General features: G+C 41.7%; 1 protein-coding gene across 2 annotated transcripts in view; it reads right to left on the bottom strand.

The window, feature by feature from the left end:
- Positions 1-17,636: 17,636 nt before the first annotated feature.
- The window catches only part of AOAH (acyloxyacyl hydrolase), a 243,487-nt gene continuing 240,738 nt past the window's right edge, over positions 17,637-20,385 (bottom strand). For both annotated transcript variants that reach the window (XM_026509300.4, XM_026509309.4), the window contains exon 21: positions 17,637-19,116. In XM_026509300.4, coding sequence (XP_026365085.3) covers positions 18,988-19,116 — 129 coding nt within the window. In that variant the 3' untranslated portion in view covers positions 17,637-18,987. The remainder of the gene's footprint in view (positions 19,117-20,385) is intronic.

The raw sequence follows: 20,385 nt of genomic DNA on the forward strand, positions 1-20,385 counted from the left end.
TTAACTCTTACATAAACTGAAAGTGTGGAAAGAAAGGTTTTTTCTATGAGAACCATGAGAGGGTCTATAAAGAAACTGCTGTTATATTAAGAAGAACAGGGGCAAATAATAGAAATCTAGGAGGACATGCCTCTGAGATTACTTCACAAGTATCTTTAAATTGGAGGGGTTTTGGCACAGAGCACATTGGTTGCTTAAGTAAGAAAGCAGCTGCACAAGTCACTCAGCAGACTTCTGCTAAAAAAAAAGGCCTTGTCCTTATAATATGTTTGATGAATGAAAATGAATATTTGAAACGTGTGTGCAATCTTTTATAATGCACTCCCACTTTAATTGGCTTTTTCAATTAATTGATTGTGTTAGATAAAAAGATTCCTTCTGAATTTTAATTTCAACATTTTTTCCCCTGTCACAATAAGATTGCATAAATTTCTGTTCTGTTTTTAAGAAAAGGAATGTTTTGTGCTCACCGGCTGGAAGTATTTTAGGAAAAGCTCTAAGGCCTTGTCATAAAGCTAACTCTTGAGTTCTGTTTGTCTTAGAGCAGCAGCAAGAATAGTTGAAGGGTTAAATGATAGGTTTGACAACGAATTCGGAAAGTCATCTCCAGGTAGCTTTTGACATGTTTTCAAATGAATAACATAACAGGGTTGGAAGATACTGTCATTGCCGACCTTGCCAAAGAATTACTGGCTAGTGTGAATTAATTTATAAAAGTTAAATAACAAAGGACTCCCAGGAAGGATTTCCTTCATCCCTCACTTTCTCCTTCCCTCCCTTTCCCCCCTCCTCCTCCCTCCCTTCCTCTCTTCCTTCTTCACTCCCTCCTCCTTTAACTTATATAACCCACATCTGTCTTAAGGCATAATGAAATGCTGATGGCCAATACACACACATAAAATGATCCTATCCCTGGAACTAAAAATCCAGATAACTGGCTTACCAGTGGGGACAGACTGTTTGAAACTGGGACATTCACTTCACTTTTGCTGTGGATTTATATAAAGAAGGGCTTGTGGCTGTGGCTAAGAGCATTAAGGATCTGAATTTGGACACTGCCTGAAGGGGTGCCTGTAATATTTCTATTCTATCCCTAGCCAGGCCTACGGAGAAGACAGATATGTCTCCCAGCCGAGGGAATATTCAAAATCCTGTCCAGAATCTCCAGGTAAGGTTAGAAAGTGAGGAAAGAGCCTTGTAGGCGATTTGCTCCTTTAGGAAGACTCAAGAAAGCGGCTTCCCAGACAAGAGAGCCCCTTCTTTGGGCTCTAAGCTCTTGACGCTTGTCCCTTCTTGCTTTGGCTCACCTCCAGCCATGCCCCTGCTCTGCAAGGCCTGGGGCACGTGCCCACTCAGAACCCGCATCTCCCCTTCTAGGCCACGCTCCTGGCAAACGTGTCTACAGAATCCCTTGTGCAAATGACCAGAGTCTGCTTCTAGCAGCTGTGGGAGCCTTTCCCCTGGGTCATCCTCTCAAGGGTTGACCAATGCCTGTGTCTCCCTGACCCTGACGGGTGGCTGTGTATGGGGTGGTGTGGATAGAGCTCGGCGGTGCGAGCTGGGGTGTCTACACGTGTGAGTACAAGGCCCCCCGAACCGAGACAGCTCTGGAGAGAGAAGGTGGCAGCCGTAGGCCAGAGACTGCTCACCGCATTTTGATGTAGAACTCGGAGGAATGCATGGTTTCTAAATTCACATTTGGACATCCAGGTCCTCAGAAAGGTATATTTATCATGGCATCAGGATAAGGCATACATACTTTACTTAGCAGCCTGTTAGCTTCATATATAAATTTTACATATACTTTTATGTAACTAGGATATAGGTCTTCGCTGTACTTTGTCCCAGCCCCTGCTTAGAGCTGCATTGCTGGTAAAAATACAAAACAGGATAACCCCGATGGGGCAAGCTGGCAGTATCTGTCAAAATTATAAATGTGTCTTCTTTGGCTCAGGAAGTCCATTTCTGGGAATTTATTCTACAGTGTAGAACTCTGACCCACCATCTGTAGCAGCGAGCTGTGAAAACCCACTTAGTACCTACAGAAACCAGCCCAGGAAGCCAGCTTGCTGTCCACAAGTCAAACGTGTCGAAAATCAGGCCACCAGCTCTCGTACCTGCTCCAGAAAGCCAAACAGTAACCTCGGTAATAATTGGCCCCAGACGATCAGGCCTTGATTAATCACTGACAGCTTCCCTAATTCTTGTCCCCAGTTCCAATTTAGGACCAACCTGAGAAAACGAAATATGCACCCCCAGCCAATCACATGGGATGCTATCCTAGTTGGCCTGCCTACAGCTTCCCCATGCCAACAGCCTCCAAACAGGGCACACCTAAGCCCTCCTCTTTTCCCACCATAGAGCTTTCCCATTCTTCTGCCAACACAAGGGATAGTGGCTGGCTCCTTTGTTACAGCAATCCTGACACAAGTCCCCTTTATCTCTTCTCATTTGAGTGGTATTGTTTATTTCCACAATTGCCACAGCTTTTCTGATCTCCCTAATTCTTACATCTAACCCAAAGGCAACATTTTCTGCTAGAAATGACTACTCAAAATATTTGTGTCTTTATAATTTCCTTAATATATTAAATGCTATTTAAAGTTTTCTGAGGCAGAGTGAAAGGATTACAAGTATTGAATGTTGGGGACTAGGGAATATATATATCTGGATTTTAATTCTTATATATTAGTTCTTTTTAAAAAGATTTTATTTATTTATTTGACAGAGAGAGAGGACAAGCAGGGGCAGAGGGAGCAGGAAAAGCAGGCTCCCCACTGAGCAGGGAGCCTGACTCAGGGCTCGATTCCAGGACCCTGGGATCATGACCTGAGCCCAAGGCAGACGCTTAAGCGACCAAGACACCCTATATATTAGTTCTTTATGAAATTTCTTCATGTGAGTTTTCTTCTAGCATAAATTTGACGAATATCTCAGTCCACTACTGTGAATTTGCAGTGATTATAGAAATTCTGGAAGGAGGGCAGCACTTGAAGAAGTAACACGGGCTGACTGATAAATAACCTCTCTGGTTAAAGTCTGAGCTTGGAGCAGCTGCAGGTTGTTCAAGTACACTTGCAGTTTTCAGTTTTACCAGAGGATGGCGCCAATACCTCTCTGGTAGGTTTGGCCAAGCTGCTTTGTACCCATCCCCTCAATGCGGCATTTGAGAGACAGGGAAAAGACGGGTTACTTATCGCTCTTCACCAAGTTAAGGTTTTTATTATTAATTCAATTTTATATGTCGTTAGAAATGAGTATACACGTATAACATCTTTCAGAACCACTTATGCCAAAGAAATCCGCCTGAAATGAATGGAGAGCTACTTATTTCCTATAAATGTCCTCACACTTTAATTTATACAACTTCCCAAGACCAGTTTTTACAAGTGAGATCTTTAGAAATTTCCATTTGCGTGCCATCTGCTGCCTTGTAGACCAGATATTTAATATTAAAAGTTGTTCAGAAGCTGTACTCTTTAACGCACATCCCAGCTCATCAGGGTGCTTCCTTTAGTGGGGCTGGTGGCGTCTAAGCTGGGAGGCAGAACTAAGTCACCTGTCTGTCTTCTCAGTCTTCATGATGGAATGAGCCAAGGGCATGGCCATTCCTTTGTTTCCCCTTCTTTGACTCCACTCATTTGTTCAATGGTGTCTTCTGGACAAGAGTGGTTGTATCATGACCCCCTGTGTCCAGGAGACTCGAGGGCTGTCTGGAGGTAGCAAACTGCTTTGCTCAGAAACTGTGATTCTCTTTTGGAAGATGAGAGGAGGATTCTCATCCTGATGTTCTATAATCTACTCAAAAGCAACCATAATCAACTCACAAAGACTGTTTTGAGATAAGCTGAATCCGTATCTATTGAGTCCATAGTTGGTGCCAAGAGCCCAACTCCAGGAAGCACCCTGATGAGCTGGGACGTGCATTAGGAGTGACCTTCTGAACAACTTTCAATAGGAGGTCTTAACATTCCATGAAGTGGGAATAGGACATTTATAAAGTAACAATAAAATAAGGATGTCCTATGGGTTCACTATCCCTTCTGAAAATCTTGGGGCCAGGTGTGCTTTGGAATTCAGAATGTTTTGAATTTATAAAGCTCATATGGTGTATATACCATATATTATGCAATGCCCCAGAAGGTCTAAGGCAACTCCCTATATTCAAAACATTCATATTTCTTCAGAGAAACATGAATATTCACATTAACTGGGATAAATAAAGACCAACTGGCCTCTTGTCAGGGTACAGGTCAGGTTGTGCCTCCAAATGAATTAGGAAACAAACCTTTGGATGTAGGAGTTTTGGGATTTGCGGAATGCAGATAAGGTATTATGGGGCTGTAATTAAGTGCTTTCCATGTGCTATTTCAGTTAATGCTCATAGATGGCCTGTGTTAAATATAAGGATATAAGAATAGAGGGAATGTGAGTGTCAGAGTGGTTAAGTAACGTTCCCAGGGTTACACAGCAGAGCCAACATGCAAACTTTGGCCTGATTCTAAAAGGCAAAGTATTACATTGCTTCCTATATTTCATCAAAATACTAAATATTGTCAAATAATAAACATGCTTTAACTTCCTTGCCAACTTTTGGCTTTTTCTATTCTCTATTTTCCTGGTGGCCCACGAGAAAGAATAAGATGGCATAGTGAACTGTTCCACCGTAATGGATAGAGGTAGAGCCTCCGTCTGGCATCTGCGCAGAGCAGGCCCCCTGCTTAGGGAGAGAGCAGGGCTGCAGTACTGAAGAGCAAACTGGCAATGCTCCAAATGTGAGATTTTCCAGTGGTTAGAATTCCTGTGTGTACTTGGTCCGCGCAGCTGATCAGCCCTGACATCATCGGCAATGTGATCCAACATCTAATTAATGTCTTTGGCCTCCTTTTGCAGATTTTGCACCAGCCTGGCCTCCCATAAAGGGATTCTGCTTCTTTGAATCGGTGTATCAGAAGTCACTTGGCTTAATAAAGTTGTCAGCAGGGAGGAACCCTTGGCTTTTTTCCTGTACATTTTCTCATGATGGGAATGAATTAAGATAATCATATTTTAAAATTGTGCTTTCAAAGTAATTCATGAGCCATGTTCCTTTTTTTGCATTGTAATTATCCTTTTTCTCTCTTCCTTTATGTCTTTCTCTCTTCCAAATTATAATCCTATTTATACTCTAAAGTTTAGAGGCTTACAGTCTTTTCTCTCCCCCGATGTTTCTTTCTTATAATGAAACCAATAGCTTAGCAATTGCCTGGACAGAAAACTCTTTTTTATATTCTTGTAAAAATATTACAAGTTACAATAAACTGTGGAGCATTTTAATGGATTCTTTCAGTGACATTTTATAGACTTTCAAGTCCTGTTAGAAAAATGATTCATCTATATAGATGTACATATATCTATATGTCATGCTTAAGGTACTTAAGAAAAAAAAAAACCCTTGACTTATTTTTATAAAGGAAGATAGAAGATACAGGGAGTCATGCATTTGCACACCTTGCTTCCCATCCATCCATAAAATTTCCATACAATAAAGTGTGCAAATCTGAAGTGTTTCATTTTGCTAAGTTCACGCATCTGTGTAATAGAAACCTTTATCAAGATAGAACTATCCTTCCTGAAAGTTCTTTGATGTTCTTCCTCAGTTCTCTCACTTCAGACAAACACTTTTCTGATTTTTTTCATCATAGATTAGTTTTGCCTGCTCTGGGATTTCATATGTATGCACATACATATAAACGATAAGGTGGTATGCTCTTTGTGTTAGGCTTCTTTTATTCAGCATAATAATTGTAAGACTCATTCTTCCTGTTTGTGTCAGTAGGTTCTTCCATATCGATGAGTGCTATTTTGTGTGTTTATGCCATTTTCCTATTGATGGACATCTGGACAGTTTCCAGATTTTAGGAATTATGAACTTTCGCATACAAGTCTTTTTGTGGACATATGCTGGTAAATAATGAGGAATAAACTTGCTGGGTCCTAGGGTAGACTTATAATTAGTTTTAAAAGAAAAACATTTTTCTTTTTTAAAGATTTTAATTCCAGTATAGTTAACGTATAGTATTATATTAGTTTCAGGTGTACAATATAGTGATTTAACAATTCTTTACGTAACTCGGTGCTCATCAAGATAACTGTACTCTTAATCCCCTTTACCTATTTCACCCATCCCCCCACCTGCCTCCTCCAGTAGCCATCTGTTTGTTCTCTATAGTTAAGAGTCTGTTTTCCTGGGTTGTCTTTCTTTTTTCCTTTGTTCATTTATTTTGTTTCTTAGAGTCCACATATGAGTGAAATCATATGTTATTTGTCTTTCTCTGACTTTCATTACTTAGCATTAGATTCTCTATATTCATCCATGCTGTTGCAAACAGCAAGATAGCGTTCTTTTTTATGGCTGAGTAATATTCCATTGTGTGTATATGGATGGACGCTTGGGCTGCTTCTGTAGTTTGGCTATTGTAAATAATGTTATAATAAACATAGGGGTACATAAATCTTTTTGAATCAGTGTTTTATAAAAAGTTTTTTCAAAAATGCTTCTATATGAGAGTTTCAGTTGCTCCACATCCTTGCTAACACTTGCTGCTGTCAAATCTTTTCATTTCTTAGCTAGCCTGGTGGATGTGAGGTAGTATTTTATTGTGGTTTTAATTTGCATTTCCCTGATGATGAAGGATGTTGAGCACTTTTTCATATACTTGGTTCTTCATATGCCTTCCTTTGTGAAGCATATTTTCAAATCTTTGCTCACCAAAAAAATGGGCTGTTTTTTTTTTTTTATCATTTTAGTTGAACTGTAGGAGTTCTTTAAATATTCTGGAGTCATCTGTCAGATACACATTTTGTGAATATTTTCTGTCTGTGGTGCCTTTGGATGAGGAGTTTTAAACTTTGTGTAATTTAACAGAATAATGTGAATTCTGTCTAAAGTTTGTCAGTTCGTTCTTTCTCCTTTCTTTCTTTTTCTTTCTTTCTTTCTTTCTTTCTTTCTTTCTTTCTTTCTTTCTTTCTTTCTTTTTCTTTCTTTCTCTTTCTTTCTTTCTTCCTTACTTTTTCTTTCTGCGATTGTTTCTGTTTCTTGACTAGCAAACCCTTACCTATCCCCAAACTGTGAATATATTTTAAAAAATATTTTCTTCTAGAAGCTTTTTAGTTTTAGCTTTTACATTAAGGTCTATGATCCATCTCAAATTAATTTATATATATGGTATGCTATTGAGGTGGAAGGTTGTTAAAAAATATTAAGTTCCAGTACTACTTATTAAAGACTTTACTTTTCCTTTGCATTTCTTTGGCAACTTTGTAAAAAAAAATCAAACGACCATATATATTGAAGTTTGTTTCCAGGCACTATATTCTGTTCCATTGAGCCATTTGTCTTGATGTCAGTAACACACTATCTTGATTATTGTAGTTTTTTAATTAGTTTTAAGTCAGGTAATGAAACACTTTCATTGTTTTTTTTACTTTTCTTTCCAAAACTGCTTTGGCTAAACTAAGTTCTGTGTATCTCTCTATAAATTTTAGAGTCAGCTTCAAATTTTATCCAAAAATATCTCTGGGATTCAGTTTAGGATTATGTTGAATTTATAGATCAATTTTAGAATTGACAAGTTAGTAATACTGAGTTTTCTTATTACTTATTTTTTTTTTAGAGAGAGAGCAGTGTAAGCAAGGGTGGGGAGGGGCAGAAGGAGAGGGAGAGAGAATTTCTTTTTTTTTATTTTTTTAATTTTATTTTTTTAATGTTTTTTTTTTATTATATTATGTTAGTCACCATACAGTACATCCCTGGTTTCTGATGTAAAGTTCGATGCTTCATTAGTTGCATATAACACCCAGTGCACCATGTATTACATGCCCTCCTTACTACCCATCACCAGCCTATCCCATTCCCCCACCCCTCTCTCCTCTGAAGCCCTCAGTTTGTTTCTCAGAGTCCATAGTCTCTCATGCTTCATTCCCCTTCTGATTACCCCCCTTTCTTTATCCCTTTCTTCCCCTACCAATCTTCCTAGTTCTTACGTTCCATAGATGAGAGAAATCATATGATAATTGTCTTTCTCTGCTTGACTTATTTCACTTAGCATTATCTCCTCCAGTGCCGTCCATGTTGCAGCAAATGTTGAGAACTCGTTCTTTCTGACAGCAGAGTAATATTCCATTGTATATATGGACCACAACTTCTTAATCCAGTCATCTGTTGAAGGGCATCTCGGTTCCTTCCACAATTTAGCTATTGTGGACAATGCTGCTATGAACATTGGGGTGCATATCGCCCTTCTCCTCACTACGTCTGTATCTTTGGGGTAAATACCCAGTAGTGCAATGGCTGGGTCATAGGGTAGCTCAATTTTTAACTTTTTAAGGGACCTCCACACTGTTTTCCAGAGTGGCTGTACCAACTTGCATTCCCACCAACAATGTAGCAGGGATCCCCTTTCTCCACATCCTCTCCAGCAATTGTTGTTTCTTGCCTTATCAATTTTTGCCATTCTAATTGGCATAAGGTGGTATTTTAGTGTGGTTTTGATTTGAATTTCCCTGGTGGCTAATGATTTTGAACATTTTTTCATGTGTCTGTTAGCCATTTGTATGTCTTCATTGGAAAAGTGTCTGTTCATATCTTCTGCCCATTTTATGATTTGATTATTTGTTTCTCGTGTATTGAGTTTGAGAAGTTCTTTGTAGATCTTGGATACCAGTCTTTTATCTGTAGCATCATTTGCAAATATATTCTCCCATTCCGTGGGCTGCCTCAGTTTTTTTGACTGTTTCCCTGGCTGTGCAGAAGCTTTTTATCTTGATGAAGTCCCACAAGTTCATTTTATCTTTTGTTTCTCTTGCCTTTGGGGATGTGTCATGAAAAAGGTTGCTTTGGCCGATGTCGTAGAGGTTGCTGCCTATGTTCTCCTCTAGGATTCTGATGGATTCCTGTCTCATATCGAGGTCTTTCATCCATTTGGAGTTTACCTTTGTGTATGGTGTGAGAGAGTGGTCAAGTTTCATTCTTTTGCATGTAGCTGTCCAATTTTCCCAACACCATTTATTGAAGAGACTATCTTTTTTCCACTGGATGTTTTTTCCTGCTTTATCAAAGATTAGTTGCCCAAAGAGCCGAGGGTCCATTTCTGGGTTCTCTATTCTGTTCCATTGGTCTATGTGTCTGTTTTGTGCCAGTACCATGCTGTCTTTGTGATCACAGCTTTGTAGTACAGCTCGAAATCCAGCATTGTGATGCCCCCAGCTTTGTTTTTCCTTTTCAACAGTTCCTTGGAGATTCGGGGCCTTTTCTGGTTCCATACAAATTTAAGGACTCTTTGTTCCAGTTCTTTGAAAAATGTCCTCGGTATTTTGATCGGGATAGCATTGAAAGTGTAGATTGCTCTGAGTAGCATGGACATTTTAACTATGTTAATTCTTCTGATCCATGAGCATGGAATATTTTTCCTTCTTTTTGTGTCTTCCTCAATGTCTTTCAAGAGTGATTTATAGTTTCTAGAATATAGATCCTTTACTTCTCCGATTAAGTTAATTCCAAGGTAATGTATGGTTTTTGGTGTTATTGTAAATGGGATGGATTCCCTAATTTCTCTTTCTTCAGTCTCATTGTTCGTGTATAGAAATGCAACTGATTTCTGAGCATTGATTTTGTATCCCGCCACCTTACTGAATTGCTCTATAACTTCTAATAGTTTCGGAGTGGATTCTTTTGGGTTTTCCATATAGAGTATCATGTCATCTGCGAAGAGAGACATTTTGGCTTCTTCTTTGCCAATTTGGATACCTTTTATCCCTTTTTGTTGTCTGATTGCTGTTGCAAGGACTTCTAGTACTGTGTTGAATAACAGTGGTGAGAGTGGGCATCCTTGTCGTGTTCCTGATCTTAAGGGAAAGCCTTCCAGCTTTTCCCCATTGAGAATGATATTTGCTGTAGGCTTTTCATAGATGGTTTTTATGAGATTGAGGAATGTACCCTCTATCCCTACACTGTGAAGGGTTTTAATCAGGAAAGGATGCTGTATTTTGTCAAATGCTTTTTCTGCATCTATTGAGAGGATCATATGATTTTTGAATTTTTCTTTCTGGATAAAATCTAAGACACCGATCAATTTGCGAATGTTGAACCACGCTTGCATCCCAGGTATGAATCCCACTTGGTCATGATGGATAATCCTTTTAATGTACTATTGGATTCTATTAGCCAGGATCTTGTTGAGGATTTTGGCGTCCATATTCATTAGGGAAATCGGTCTGTAATTCTCCTTTTTGATGGGGTCTTTGCCTGGTTTGGGGATCAAGCTAATATTGGCTTCATAGAATGAGTTTGGTAGCTTTCCTTCTGTTTCTATTTTTTGAAATAGCTTTAGGAGAATAGGTATTATTTCTTCTTTGAATGTTTGGTAGAATTCCCCAGGAAAACCATCCGGGCCTGGAGTTTTGTTTTTTGGAAGGTTGTTTATCACTGACTCAATCTCTTCATAATTAATTAGCCTGTTTAAAAAATCAATTTCTTCCTGTTTCAGCCTTGGTAGTTTATAGGTTTCCAGGAAGGCCTCCATCTCTTCCAGATTGCTTAATTTATTGGCATAAAGCTGTTGATAAAAGTTTCTAATAATCCTTCCAATTTCATTGGTGTTGGTTGTGACTGGGAGAGAGAATTTCTAGCAGACTCCCCACTGAGTGCAGAGCCTGACATGGGGCTCGATCCCACAACCTTGAGATCACTATCTGAGCTGAAATCAAGAGACGGATGCTTTACCAACTGAGCCACACAGGCTCCCCAATAATATTGAGTTTTCTAATTTATGAATAAGTTATCTATTTCCATTTATTTATATCGTCAAAAAATTTTTTTCAGCAAGATATTGTTTTTGATATAGAGGTCTCACATGTCTTTTGCTAGGCCTGCACCGCCTACCACTGGATTTCTTTTATGTGAGAAATAATTTTCTCTCTTTTAAAATCACTGTTATTTCTTCACTCATAAGCAGCTGAACCTAATCCTAGAGATTTTTATACCCTCCAGCAGACTGTGAGTGTGTCTGTATTTTCTCATCTGTGACAACGGTGCTGTGAGCTGGGTCTTGAAGAATGAATAAGAGTATTCCAATCAGAGAAGGGTGTGCAGGATGAGGAGACAGCCTGGGGAAGGACATGGAGCTGTGAGAGGGCTAGGCCTGTGTTTTGGTTCAGTGTTCCTGCACTGTTCCTGCAAAACCCCCCTCAAAAATGCAGAGACTTGGAACAAGAAATGTATGATATCTCATGATTCTGTAGGTTGGCTGGGCTCCATGTTGTCTTGGCTGGGATTGCCTATTGGGCTACATCCAGCCAGTGGAGGACTAGGCTGGAAGTCCCAAGAAAGCCTCTCTCACACTCTGAGGTGTGGCTTCTCTCTTCCACATGGTGTCTCATCCCCCAGGGCTCTCATGGCAGCATAGCCTCAACTTCCCTTCAGTATGACTCTATGACCTAAGAGGTAAAGAGACATCTCGGTGTCCTGTGCTAAGCCTGGTGTGGAAGTTTCTCCTGCACCTCCAGGCCAGCTTCAAGGAGTGGGAATAGATGGTGTCTCTTCATGGAAGGAGCAGCATGCACATGCAGGGAGGGTAGCCATGGCTGGCAGCCATCTTTGGAGACCTACCCACTGTCCACGTTTTTAATGACAAGTTTCCTGTGGCTGGGATGTAGGATAAAAGAAGGGACAGGAAAGGAGGGAGCTTGCGGAGGCATGGGCTGTGTCAATTGAGGAGTTCTGGTTCTACTGTTTAGACAAAGCAGACACCAGCATGTGTGGTGGCCAAACTACACTCTGGTTGTTGAGACCATGAGAGCAAGCATTGACTGATTACTCAGCCATGTTGTATAAACATTGTCTTACTTAATAAAGGCGGTGTCACCTCATGGCTAGCAGTATGGAACCTGGAGCCAGAGGGCTTGGCTTCAAATTCTTGATTCATCATTTATTGGCTGTGCAAACTCCAGCAAGTTACTTAATTGTTCTCTGCCTCTGTTTAACTATAAAAGCAGATAATCATGGTGGACCTGCATTACACAGGTGTGTAAGGGTTAAGCGCAATTATATATGTCACTTAGGCCTCTGTAAGCATCAGTGCTTATTGCTAATGCTCACCATGGTGCTGGAAGCAGGTGTTACTGCCCCCATTTTGAAGAAAAAGTGACGGAGGCACCAGGGGCTTCCACAACATTCAAACCCAGATGAGTGCCTCCAAAGCCTGCTGCTTCATGCAGTCCCCACTCGTTGTGTTTCAATGTGTCTCTCAGCTCCAAAAGGCAGCAGGACAGAATTTTGTCCTTTCCACAAGAGTTGAATGAGCCTGGAGTCTCCACTTATTATTCTTCAAAAGCTCTCTGCTTTGCCAGCAGCCTCACTCCGCGTCCACACTCTGGCTGATATTTGCGGAACTGCAATGTGGGGGTCACTGTAAAAATACTAACACCTGGGGTTTTTCTGAGCCTCTGCAAAGTGTGCATCTCTGAAGACAGAGTCCTCAGGCAAGACTGAAAGTCTCTGGGGTCTGAAGCTGCCTTAAGCCTCGCCTGCCTCAGAAGCACTGGGTGCGCCCCTCCTGCCGGTCCTTCTGCTGCAGCTTACTGACCCAGGCTTTGTGAACCCCGAGTTACATTTGTAGTGCTCCGAGGCTGAAGAGGGTTCCCGTAAATGCTCTGTGTATTTAATTATAAACAAAGCAGCCAGCCAGGAGCCCAATGCCCAAAGAAATCCTCAGCAAGCCTCATTGTGTGCTCTTTATTTCTCCTCTGCATTTCTATCCATCCGAGAGCTTCAGAAGTGTAATCCTTCTTAATGACAGATTCGTGACGATGAAGCCATTATTTTTTGATACTGTGGTTTTAAGAAGTGACCCAGAAACAGCCTTTAAAAGCAACCTCTCCCCACCCTCTTTACCCCAAGCAAAGGACCAGATTAAAAGAGACCTAGTTTGTATGAATATTTATGCTAGAACCTCTGCCAGATCAGATTAGAGGAGTTCATCCTGCCGGGCAAACACGGATTCTGTACTCAGATTTAATGAGAAACTGACATGTTAATAGCATATTGATGCATCCATTCGTCAGGAAATCCATAAAGCACAGTGAATGTGCCCTGGGGCTCTGGGCCCCGGAGAGGTGCTGCTTTTGTCATTTTAAGTTCGACCAGGAAAGCTGTTGTTGCAATGAGAAGGATTCCAAAGACACTGCCTCACAGAGAAGCTGCGGAGTGGGGATTCGAGTCTAGATATACCCGGGAAATTGCTCTCTTACACGCCAATGAGGACGCGGTGCTTGCTCTCTTACATGCCAGTGAGGACGCGGTACAGATGCTAATTCCTCTCAGCAGCATCTCCCAAGGTGGTTCCATAGAGCGCGGTACCTACAGGGTGTTAATAGCTATCATATGGGGAAAAGTCTCTAGGTCATAAATGTGGGGTAAATGATGCGCTCAACAGACTTCTTCACTGTAGAACTCCCACCCTGTGACTTTTCAGGAGGCAGAGAAATTATGGTGTGCTTCCAGCATTTTTGGACTGTGGGGTTCTTCCTTTGCAAGGCATCACACCCAAGAGCATACAACCTTTTGTGTCATGAATCCCTTTGCCAGGCTGGGGAAGCCTGGGGAATCCTTTTTCAGAATAACAATTTTAAATCCAAAAAATAAAACACATAGGATTACAAAGGAAACCAAATATCGCACTACTAACAATACTTTGAAATATCAAAAATGGGCATACATTAATACACGTGCTTCTTTACGTTTTTTTTTTTTTTTTGTGTGTGTGTGCTTCTTTTATAATGGGTCTAATAACTATAGTTGTTTCAAAACATTTATGGCTATAAATGATATTTTAAGAAATGGCCAATCCCTGGGGCACCTTGGTGGCTCATTTGGTTAAACATCTGCTTTCAGCTCAGGTCATGATCCCAGGGTCTTGGGATGAGCCCCGCATCGGGCTCCCTGCTCAGTGGGGAGTCTGCTTCTCACTCTCTCCTGCCCCTCCTCCTACTTGTGCTCCCCCTCATCTCTCAAATAAATAAATAAAATCTTTAAAAAAAATGGTCAATCCTCATTATTCAGGATTCTATATTTGTGAATTTGCCTACTTGCTAAATTTATTTGTAACCCCCAAATAAATACCCATGGCAATTTTGCAGTCATTTGAACAGGGAAAATTTCAGTCCCCTGACCTGTATGTTCCCACGTGAGGTTGAATAAGGCAGTGCTCTGTCTTCTTGTTTCAGCTTTTACACTGTAAATAAATATCCTTTTCATGGTATATTTGTTGTCATGTTTTGGGCAGTTTTATGCTTTTTGTTGGTGATTTCATTGTTTAAAATGCAAGTGCAGTGCTGAAGTGTCATCTGGGGTTCCTGCGAGAAGGCTGTGATGTGCCTTATAGAGAAAATAGATGTGTAGATAATCTCCATTTGGATGGGAGTTAAAGTGCTGTTGGCTATGAGTTCAAGGTTAATTAATCAACTATAAATTAAATAGGTGTCTTTAAACAAAAACCACACGTGAAACAAGGTTATGTATTGATTGGCTGAATGATAATGTCATGACCAGAGGCTTGCAGGAACGTAACCCTGTATGTCCCCTAGGAGCAATGGTTCAGTGTTTGCTAATTCAGTCTTCAAGATGACTTAATGGCACGTAAGTCCTATGAATAATGAGAATTGACTGTATCTGCAGCAAATGTAATGTGATATGTAAATATTTGTGACAAAAATACAGCTGTTTTGTTACCTACATTCATAATAAAAGGAAATACTGTTTTAGAGGGTCTTGAATACAATTTTTTCCCCATTCAAGTTCATAGGCATTTTTAATTCTGGGGGAGTAAGGTCCCCATGGGCTTTAGTTAAGAATCCCTTTTCTAGTGGGGTTAACTTGGTGAGAAAGTGGGGTGGGGAAGCAGTGCAGGTTTCTGGGGCTTAAGTCCTGCTAGGTTGTGTATCAGTACAAGTCACATATAAAGATTTTCAGCTGATCTGCTTTGGCTGGGGGCCCTGGAAATTTTTTTCACCAAGGCCTGAGCCCAGAAGGCTCTATCCCAAATGAAAAATGTCCAGGAGTGGTGGTGGGAAGAATAGAAGTTTTTAATAATTGTTCATATAGAAAATAAGGAGCTCTATTTCAATAGCCAAGGGCTAGATAGGTCTTTAATCTGAAAATAGGAGAAACCAATGACAACAGAGTGTTGGGTGTTTAGATGAAGATTACAGAAGAGCCCAAGCCTCCCCACGAAGGGTCTCTGGGAGGAAGGCATCTTCTCACTAATTGCTTTTCTTTCTTACCCGCTCAATTCACAAGTGTGCTCCAATGGCTAATTTAAATGTGTCAAAAAAGAGGCTTCTTTTTTTGTTTTTAAATAGTAAGAAATAATGAAGTGTGACTTGGAAGGCAACACTAATGTCTCATTCATTCATTCATTCACTCACTTACCAGTCAGTACTACTTACTGAGCACCTCTCATGGGCTGGCATTGTTGTAAGGCTGTGGATACAGGAGGGAACATGACTGGCCAGGTTCTTATCTCCTGGAGCATCTCTTCTGGTGCGTCTCATCAGGAAGCCACTGCAGGAATGGGGGAAGGAGATGGAGAGGGATGTGAGCCCACCTGGAAAAGTCCTTCACATGCCTCTCAGAGGCTAGCATTGAACACGCTATGATTCTGAAAACATGGAGGCTGAAGACAGGATCTCAAGAGGCACCAGTGCAGAAATACAACATAAAAGTTGTTCCCTGCAGCTATCTTGTAAATTCTGGACACTTGGAAGTTATGAGAAGTACATAAAGCAACTTATAGGGACAGAACATCCCTAAGCCAGAGAGAAAGATGTGGTTGAATCTCAAAGAAAGAACGTGTCTGGATTGGTGTGGAGTATAAAGATGGAGGCAGAAGTGGACTTGCCTCACCCAGAGGCTCCTGACCCCAGGGTGAGGGCCTGGCCTCGGACTCCAGTTCTTGAGGAGACAATAGCGGTATTTAGTACTTACTTTGTGCAGTATTGGTGCTTCATTAAAAAAAAAAAAATGAGATGGGAGCGCCATCCTCTCCTACCCTTTGATTTTGGGATGCCATGCCCCAGGAGTGAGGTCAGGGCTCAGGATGAAGGCACGTCTCTCTCCCCATCTGAACCTGTTCAAGTGACAAAGGGGAAATATGGTACTGGTGAAACTATTCCCTAAGGTGGGGGCTTCTGTTCCTAAGAGAATTTGACAGGAAAAAGTGGCAGGGACAGAGATGACTTCTAGGGTGGGAGAAAGGATGTGGTTGGTCTCAGAACAATTCAGTCTGGGAACTTCTTCCCTGTACTTTCTGCATCTCCCTATATACTCCACACTTTTAAAACAACTCTAGTCCTTCAGGGCCTTCTGGAAAATGATTAGACCTAAAATGAATTCTCTATCCCCTCCAACAACGAGACTGCAAAAGCAATACGAGATTATCAGCTTCACAAGTAGTCTGGGAAGTAGAAATTAGAATAGTGATAAAGTAACTTGAAAGCATCTTAAACAGAGTGAGGATTAAATAGAATTCTTTCTAAAGGAATACAAAATTTTAGTGCAGTGTTCTCTGGGTATATCTTGAGACTAAATGATCAAGATTTCAGATTAAAAAAAAAGATGAAAAAACACAACACTACAACAAGTATTAGTATTTTGGTGCTTAAACATAACATGAGATGTTGGAACACCAAAACCAGAAATGTACTTACCAAGACCCTGTTAGTGGACACATCCCTCAGGAGGAGACAGATATACCAGATTTCCATAGTCCCACACCTCCATACCTCGTATTCTCCAATTTACTCTCCTCATTTGTATTTCCTGCTGGAAACAAGCAGCTTCCTGATGGCATGTTGGCCCCCTGTTGATCCACCTCTCCAGGACATGTCCTGGTTGTGCTGAACCAAGGGTTCTGTCCAGGTGACAGAAATTAGTGGGTTGACAACATTTTAAGTGTTTTGGCCCCTAAAACGGAGCTCACACACCATCTCGCAAATTAATTTTGTGAGCCAAGGTAGACTGACCATAAGTCTAAAAAAGATTAAGTTTAGGGTCCCTTCCAAAGCCTTGGAAGGGGTCCAAGCAATACATTCACATGGTCACACGCTTTCTAAAATTTGCAAAAGTAGGATATTTTAAACACAATTGCTTCTTCTCTGTGTACTTTATTTTCTATCTGGTGGCTGTGGGCTAGCCGTGGGAATTCTGGGGCAGTTGAAGTGGAGATCCATTTAAGGTGGGTTTATGTTGAAATATTTATGTAGTTTGCAGTCATTTCTGTGCACAGCTGGGTGACCGCTAGCCATCCAGGTATAGGAAGGGCTTCTAGATATGCTCCTACTGCTCATCAGCATGGTTACAAGGGTTTAGGGCCAATGGGCAGATCACAGAATGAAAGTATCCTACAGCTCCCGGCATGGGAAGTGGTGGATCACAGAGGAGAAACAAGGTGTAAATGCATGAAGCCAGAAGCTGGTCCATGGCAGTAGACGGTGTACAGTGAGTGGGACGTTTAGTTTGCATTGGTGCCTAGTTGAAACAGAAGTATCTTCATATTAGGAATATATTCAGTAATAAAGCATACACAATTATGAACACACCATCATTTTAATGTTGTCTTTATTGAGACAAAGACTTAGGTGCAGGTGGTTTATTTGGGAAGCATCCCAGAGGGCAGGAATGAGGGGGCAAGGAGAGTGACACAGAGTAGAAGGAAGCACCATCTAAGGCATCGTTGCCATGAACGAAGGGGCTGATTCTGCCTCTGAGAAGCACACTGAATGCCTCCCCAAACTGACCATGAAAGCAAGAGGCTGGTGCATTTATTCACCGGCTCCTGGGTTGCCTGGGGTGGAACTGCCCCACACCTCTGGGCTGTGTCAAGCAAGCTTCTGAGGGCAGAATGTAGGAAGATGTGCCTATGTGAAGTGGGGTGCTGGCAGTGCGATGTGGGTCTGGGCATATACCCACTGGCCCCCAAAATCCGTGGCTGTGTCAGAGATGGGCAAGGGAAGTGACACACCAACGAGAATGGTGTGCGATAGAATTTACCAGAATTCCCAGGCTTACACGCACACAAAATGTTAACAGTACTCCAAATAGGGAGTGTGTCTCTTATAGCTCTCACTCAAAAGAGATTTGATAGAGGTCCTCCCAATTTGACAACAATTCTAAAAATTTACATGACTTTACCAATGAGTTATGCAACTGAAAGAAACTCTTCTAAATTATCAATAAAAAGCAACACGTTTTACTTTTCTGTCCTTTCTGTAGACCCTGATATCACCAAATCATTGTTATAGGAAAAGCTGATGAGACTATGCAGCTGAAGAATGTAAGAAAACCTTTAAAACAAAGAAAAATTGTCATTTTTTCAATCGTCTGGATTTTGTGGGGCTTATGCTATTTGTCAACTTAAAAAAAAATTGCCATTTGTTGTGATTTCTTTTCTCGTTCTAAATAAACATCCAAGTTTGTACCTAATTTTGTGTTTATAGTTCTGTGTTCTCTTGTGAGAGCTCTTGGCAGCCAGCCAGCAGCCTTCCTAGGGGCAGCCCCAGCCTGCTGGCCATCCGAAAGCAGCAGCACCGGAGTGAGGCTCAGTCCTGGCGCACCAATACCCTGGGTAAGATCCGAGCATTGCCGGACTTCTAATTTGATTTTAGAACAATAAGCTGTTAAAGGGCACCGATACTCTCTCTTGCTTGGAATGGCATCCAAAACACTTTATTAAAGTGACTTGAGGGACAAATGGAGGGAACTGCTCCCCGAAACACTCCGAATCATGCTGTCATTTAGATAGACTCCAAAATGAGAGAAAAGCACTTTGCCAAGTTGCTGCTAAAGAGGGTTCTATGTGCCTGCAAAATGGCAGCCCCATAACCGTTTGTTGGATGAATTTACCCAAGTTCTTGCCTCCCTGAGCTTTCCAGGAGTGCACATCCTGAAGGCGCTCAGTGGCCCCCTTGGTCTCCAAACACCTGTTCAATCTGAGAGTTGAATGGATTCTCCTTTCCCAGAACCTGGGGCCACTGGAGCTGCACCTTCTTCCAGAAGCGATCTGCCAACAGCAGTGAAGCCACCTGCAAGAGAGAACCCAAAGGAGGAATAAAAGGAAAATTAAAACAAAGTAAAGAGTTTAATAGCAGGATTTACTGCATTCTTTGTGTGGTCGGCAGACTCTAGAAGGGTCCCCCATGATTCCTCGCTTTGTCTTTGTAGAATCCTCTTCCCTTGCTGTGGGTGGGAGCTCGCACTTGGTTCTAATCAATGGAATATGGTGAAGGTAAAATGATGTCACTTCAGTGACTATGTAACATTATCTCACACTCTGCTTTACTGGCAGTCTTCTTGGGAGACTCTTTTTGTGGGATGCATGAAGGAAGAAAGCTTGTCAGGAAGCCTGCACAGCAAGGGGCTGACACCCGCAAGAAGCTGGGTGCTCAGTCCTACAACCACAAGGAAATGAACTCTACCAACAACTTAAGTGAACTTGAAAGCAATTCTTCCCCAGTTGGGTCTCTGGATGAGGATATGGCCTGGATGACACACCCGGATTTTTGCCTTGTGAGACCCTAAGTAGACGCCCCAGTTAAACTGTGCCAGCACTCTGCCCACAGAAACTGCAAGCTCGGTATTGTTTTGAGCTGCTCATTCTGAGGTGGTTTTTCTATTTAGTAACAGACAGCAAATGCACATTTTCATTTATCTGTGGAGAGCTAACATCTACTGCAGGCCTAGGGCTTAGGTTTTGGAGATGAACTGGATGAGTCTTTCCTTCAAGAAACTCCAGACATGCAAAACGACACCACCAAACCCACAGGGCCGTCTGTGGGAGGCTGGAAGGGTTGGAGGTGCCGACTCTGCTGGGTGGAGGAAGCGACACCTCCTCCCTAAAGAGGGTGATGGCTGAGCTGAGTTTTCAAGGGGGAGTTCATCCGGATGAATGATGTGGGAAACCGCACCCAGCGGAGGACCCAGGCTGTGCAAAGGCACAGAGGTGTGGAAGAGAATGGCATGGTGGGAAACCAAGGGCTCCTGGGAAACGAGGATGCAGAGTAACTAGGTTGAAGGGTGCTGTAAGCATGAAGGGTGTGGCTTGGGTGCCAGGGTGAGGAATCATTGGCTTGATGCACAAAAGGCCTGTGTCTGGCTTTCCCAGCTTAACGCCCACTCTCTGGTTGCTTGGTTTTACAGTAGGTTTCCCTTTATTTGTGGGGCTTACAGGATCCATTCTTGGTTGTCTAATCCTCTGGCTTGTCATTAACGTGCCTTTGATGAGGACTCTTTCTCTGCAGATAATGCCCTTATTTAGCAAATGGGGCCTGGCCAGACTTCCAGGCCCTAACTTG

The sequence above is a fragment of the Ursus arctos genome, unplaced genomic scaffold, assembly GCF_023065955.2.
Source record: "Ursus arctos isolate Adak ecotype North America unplaced genomic scaffold, UrsArc2.0 scaffold_3, whole genome shotgun sequence".
In the NCBI taxonomy this organism is placed as follows: Eukaryota; Metazoa; Chordata; class Mammalia; order Carnivora; family Ursidae; genus Ursus; species Ursus arctos.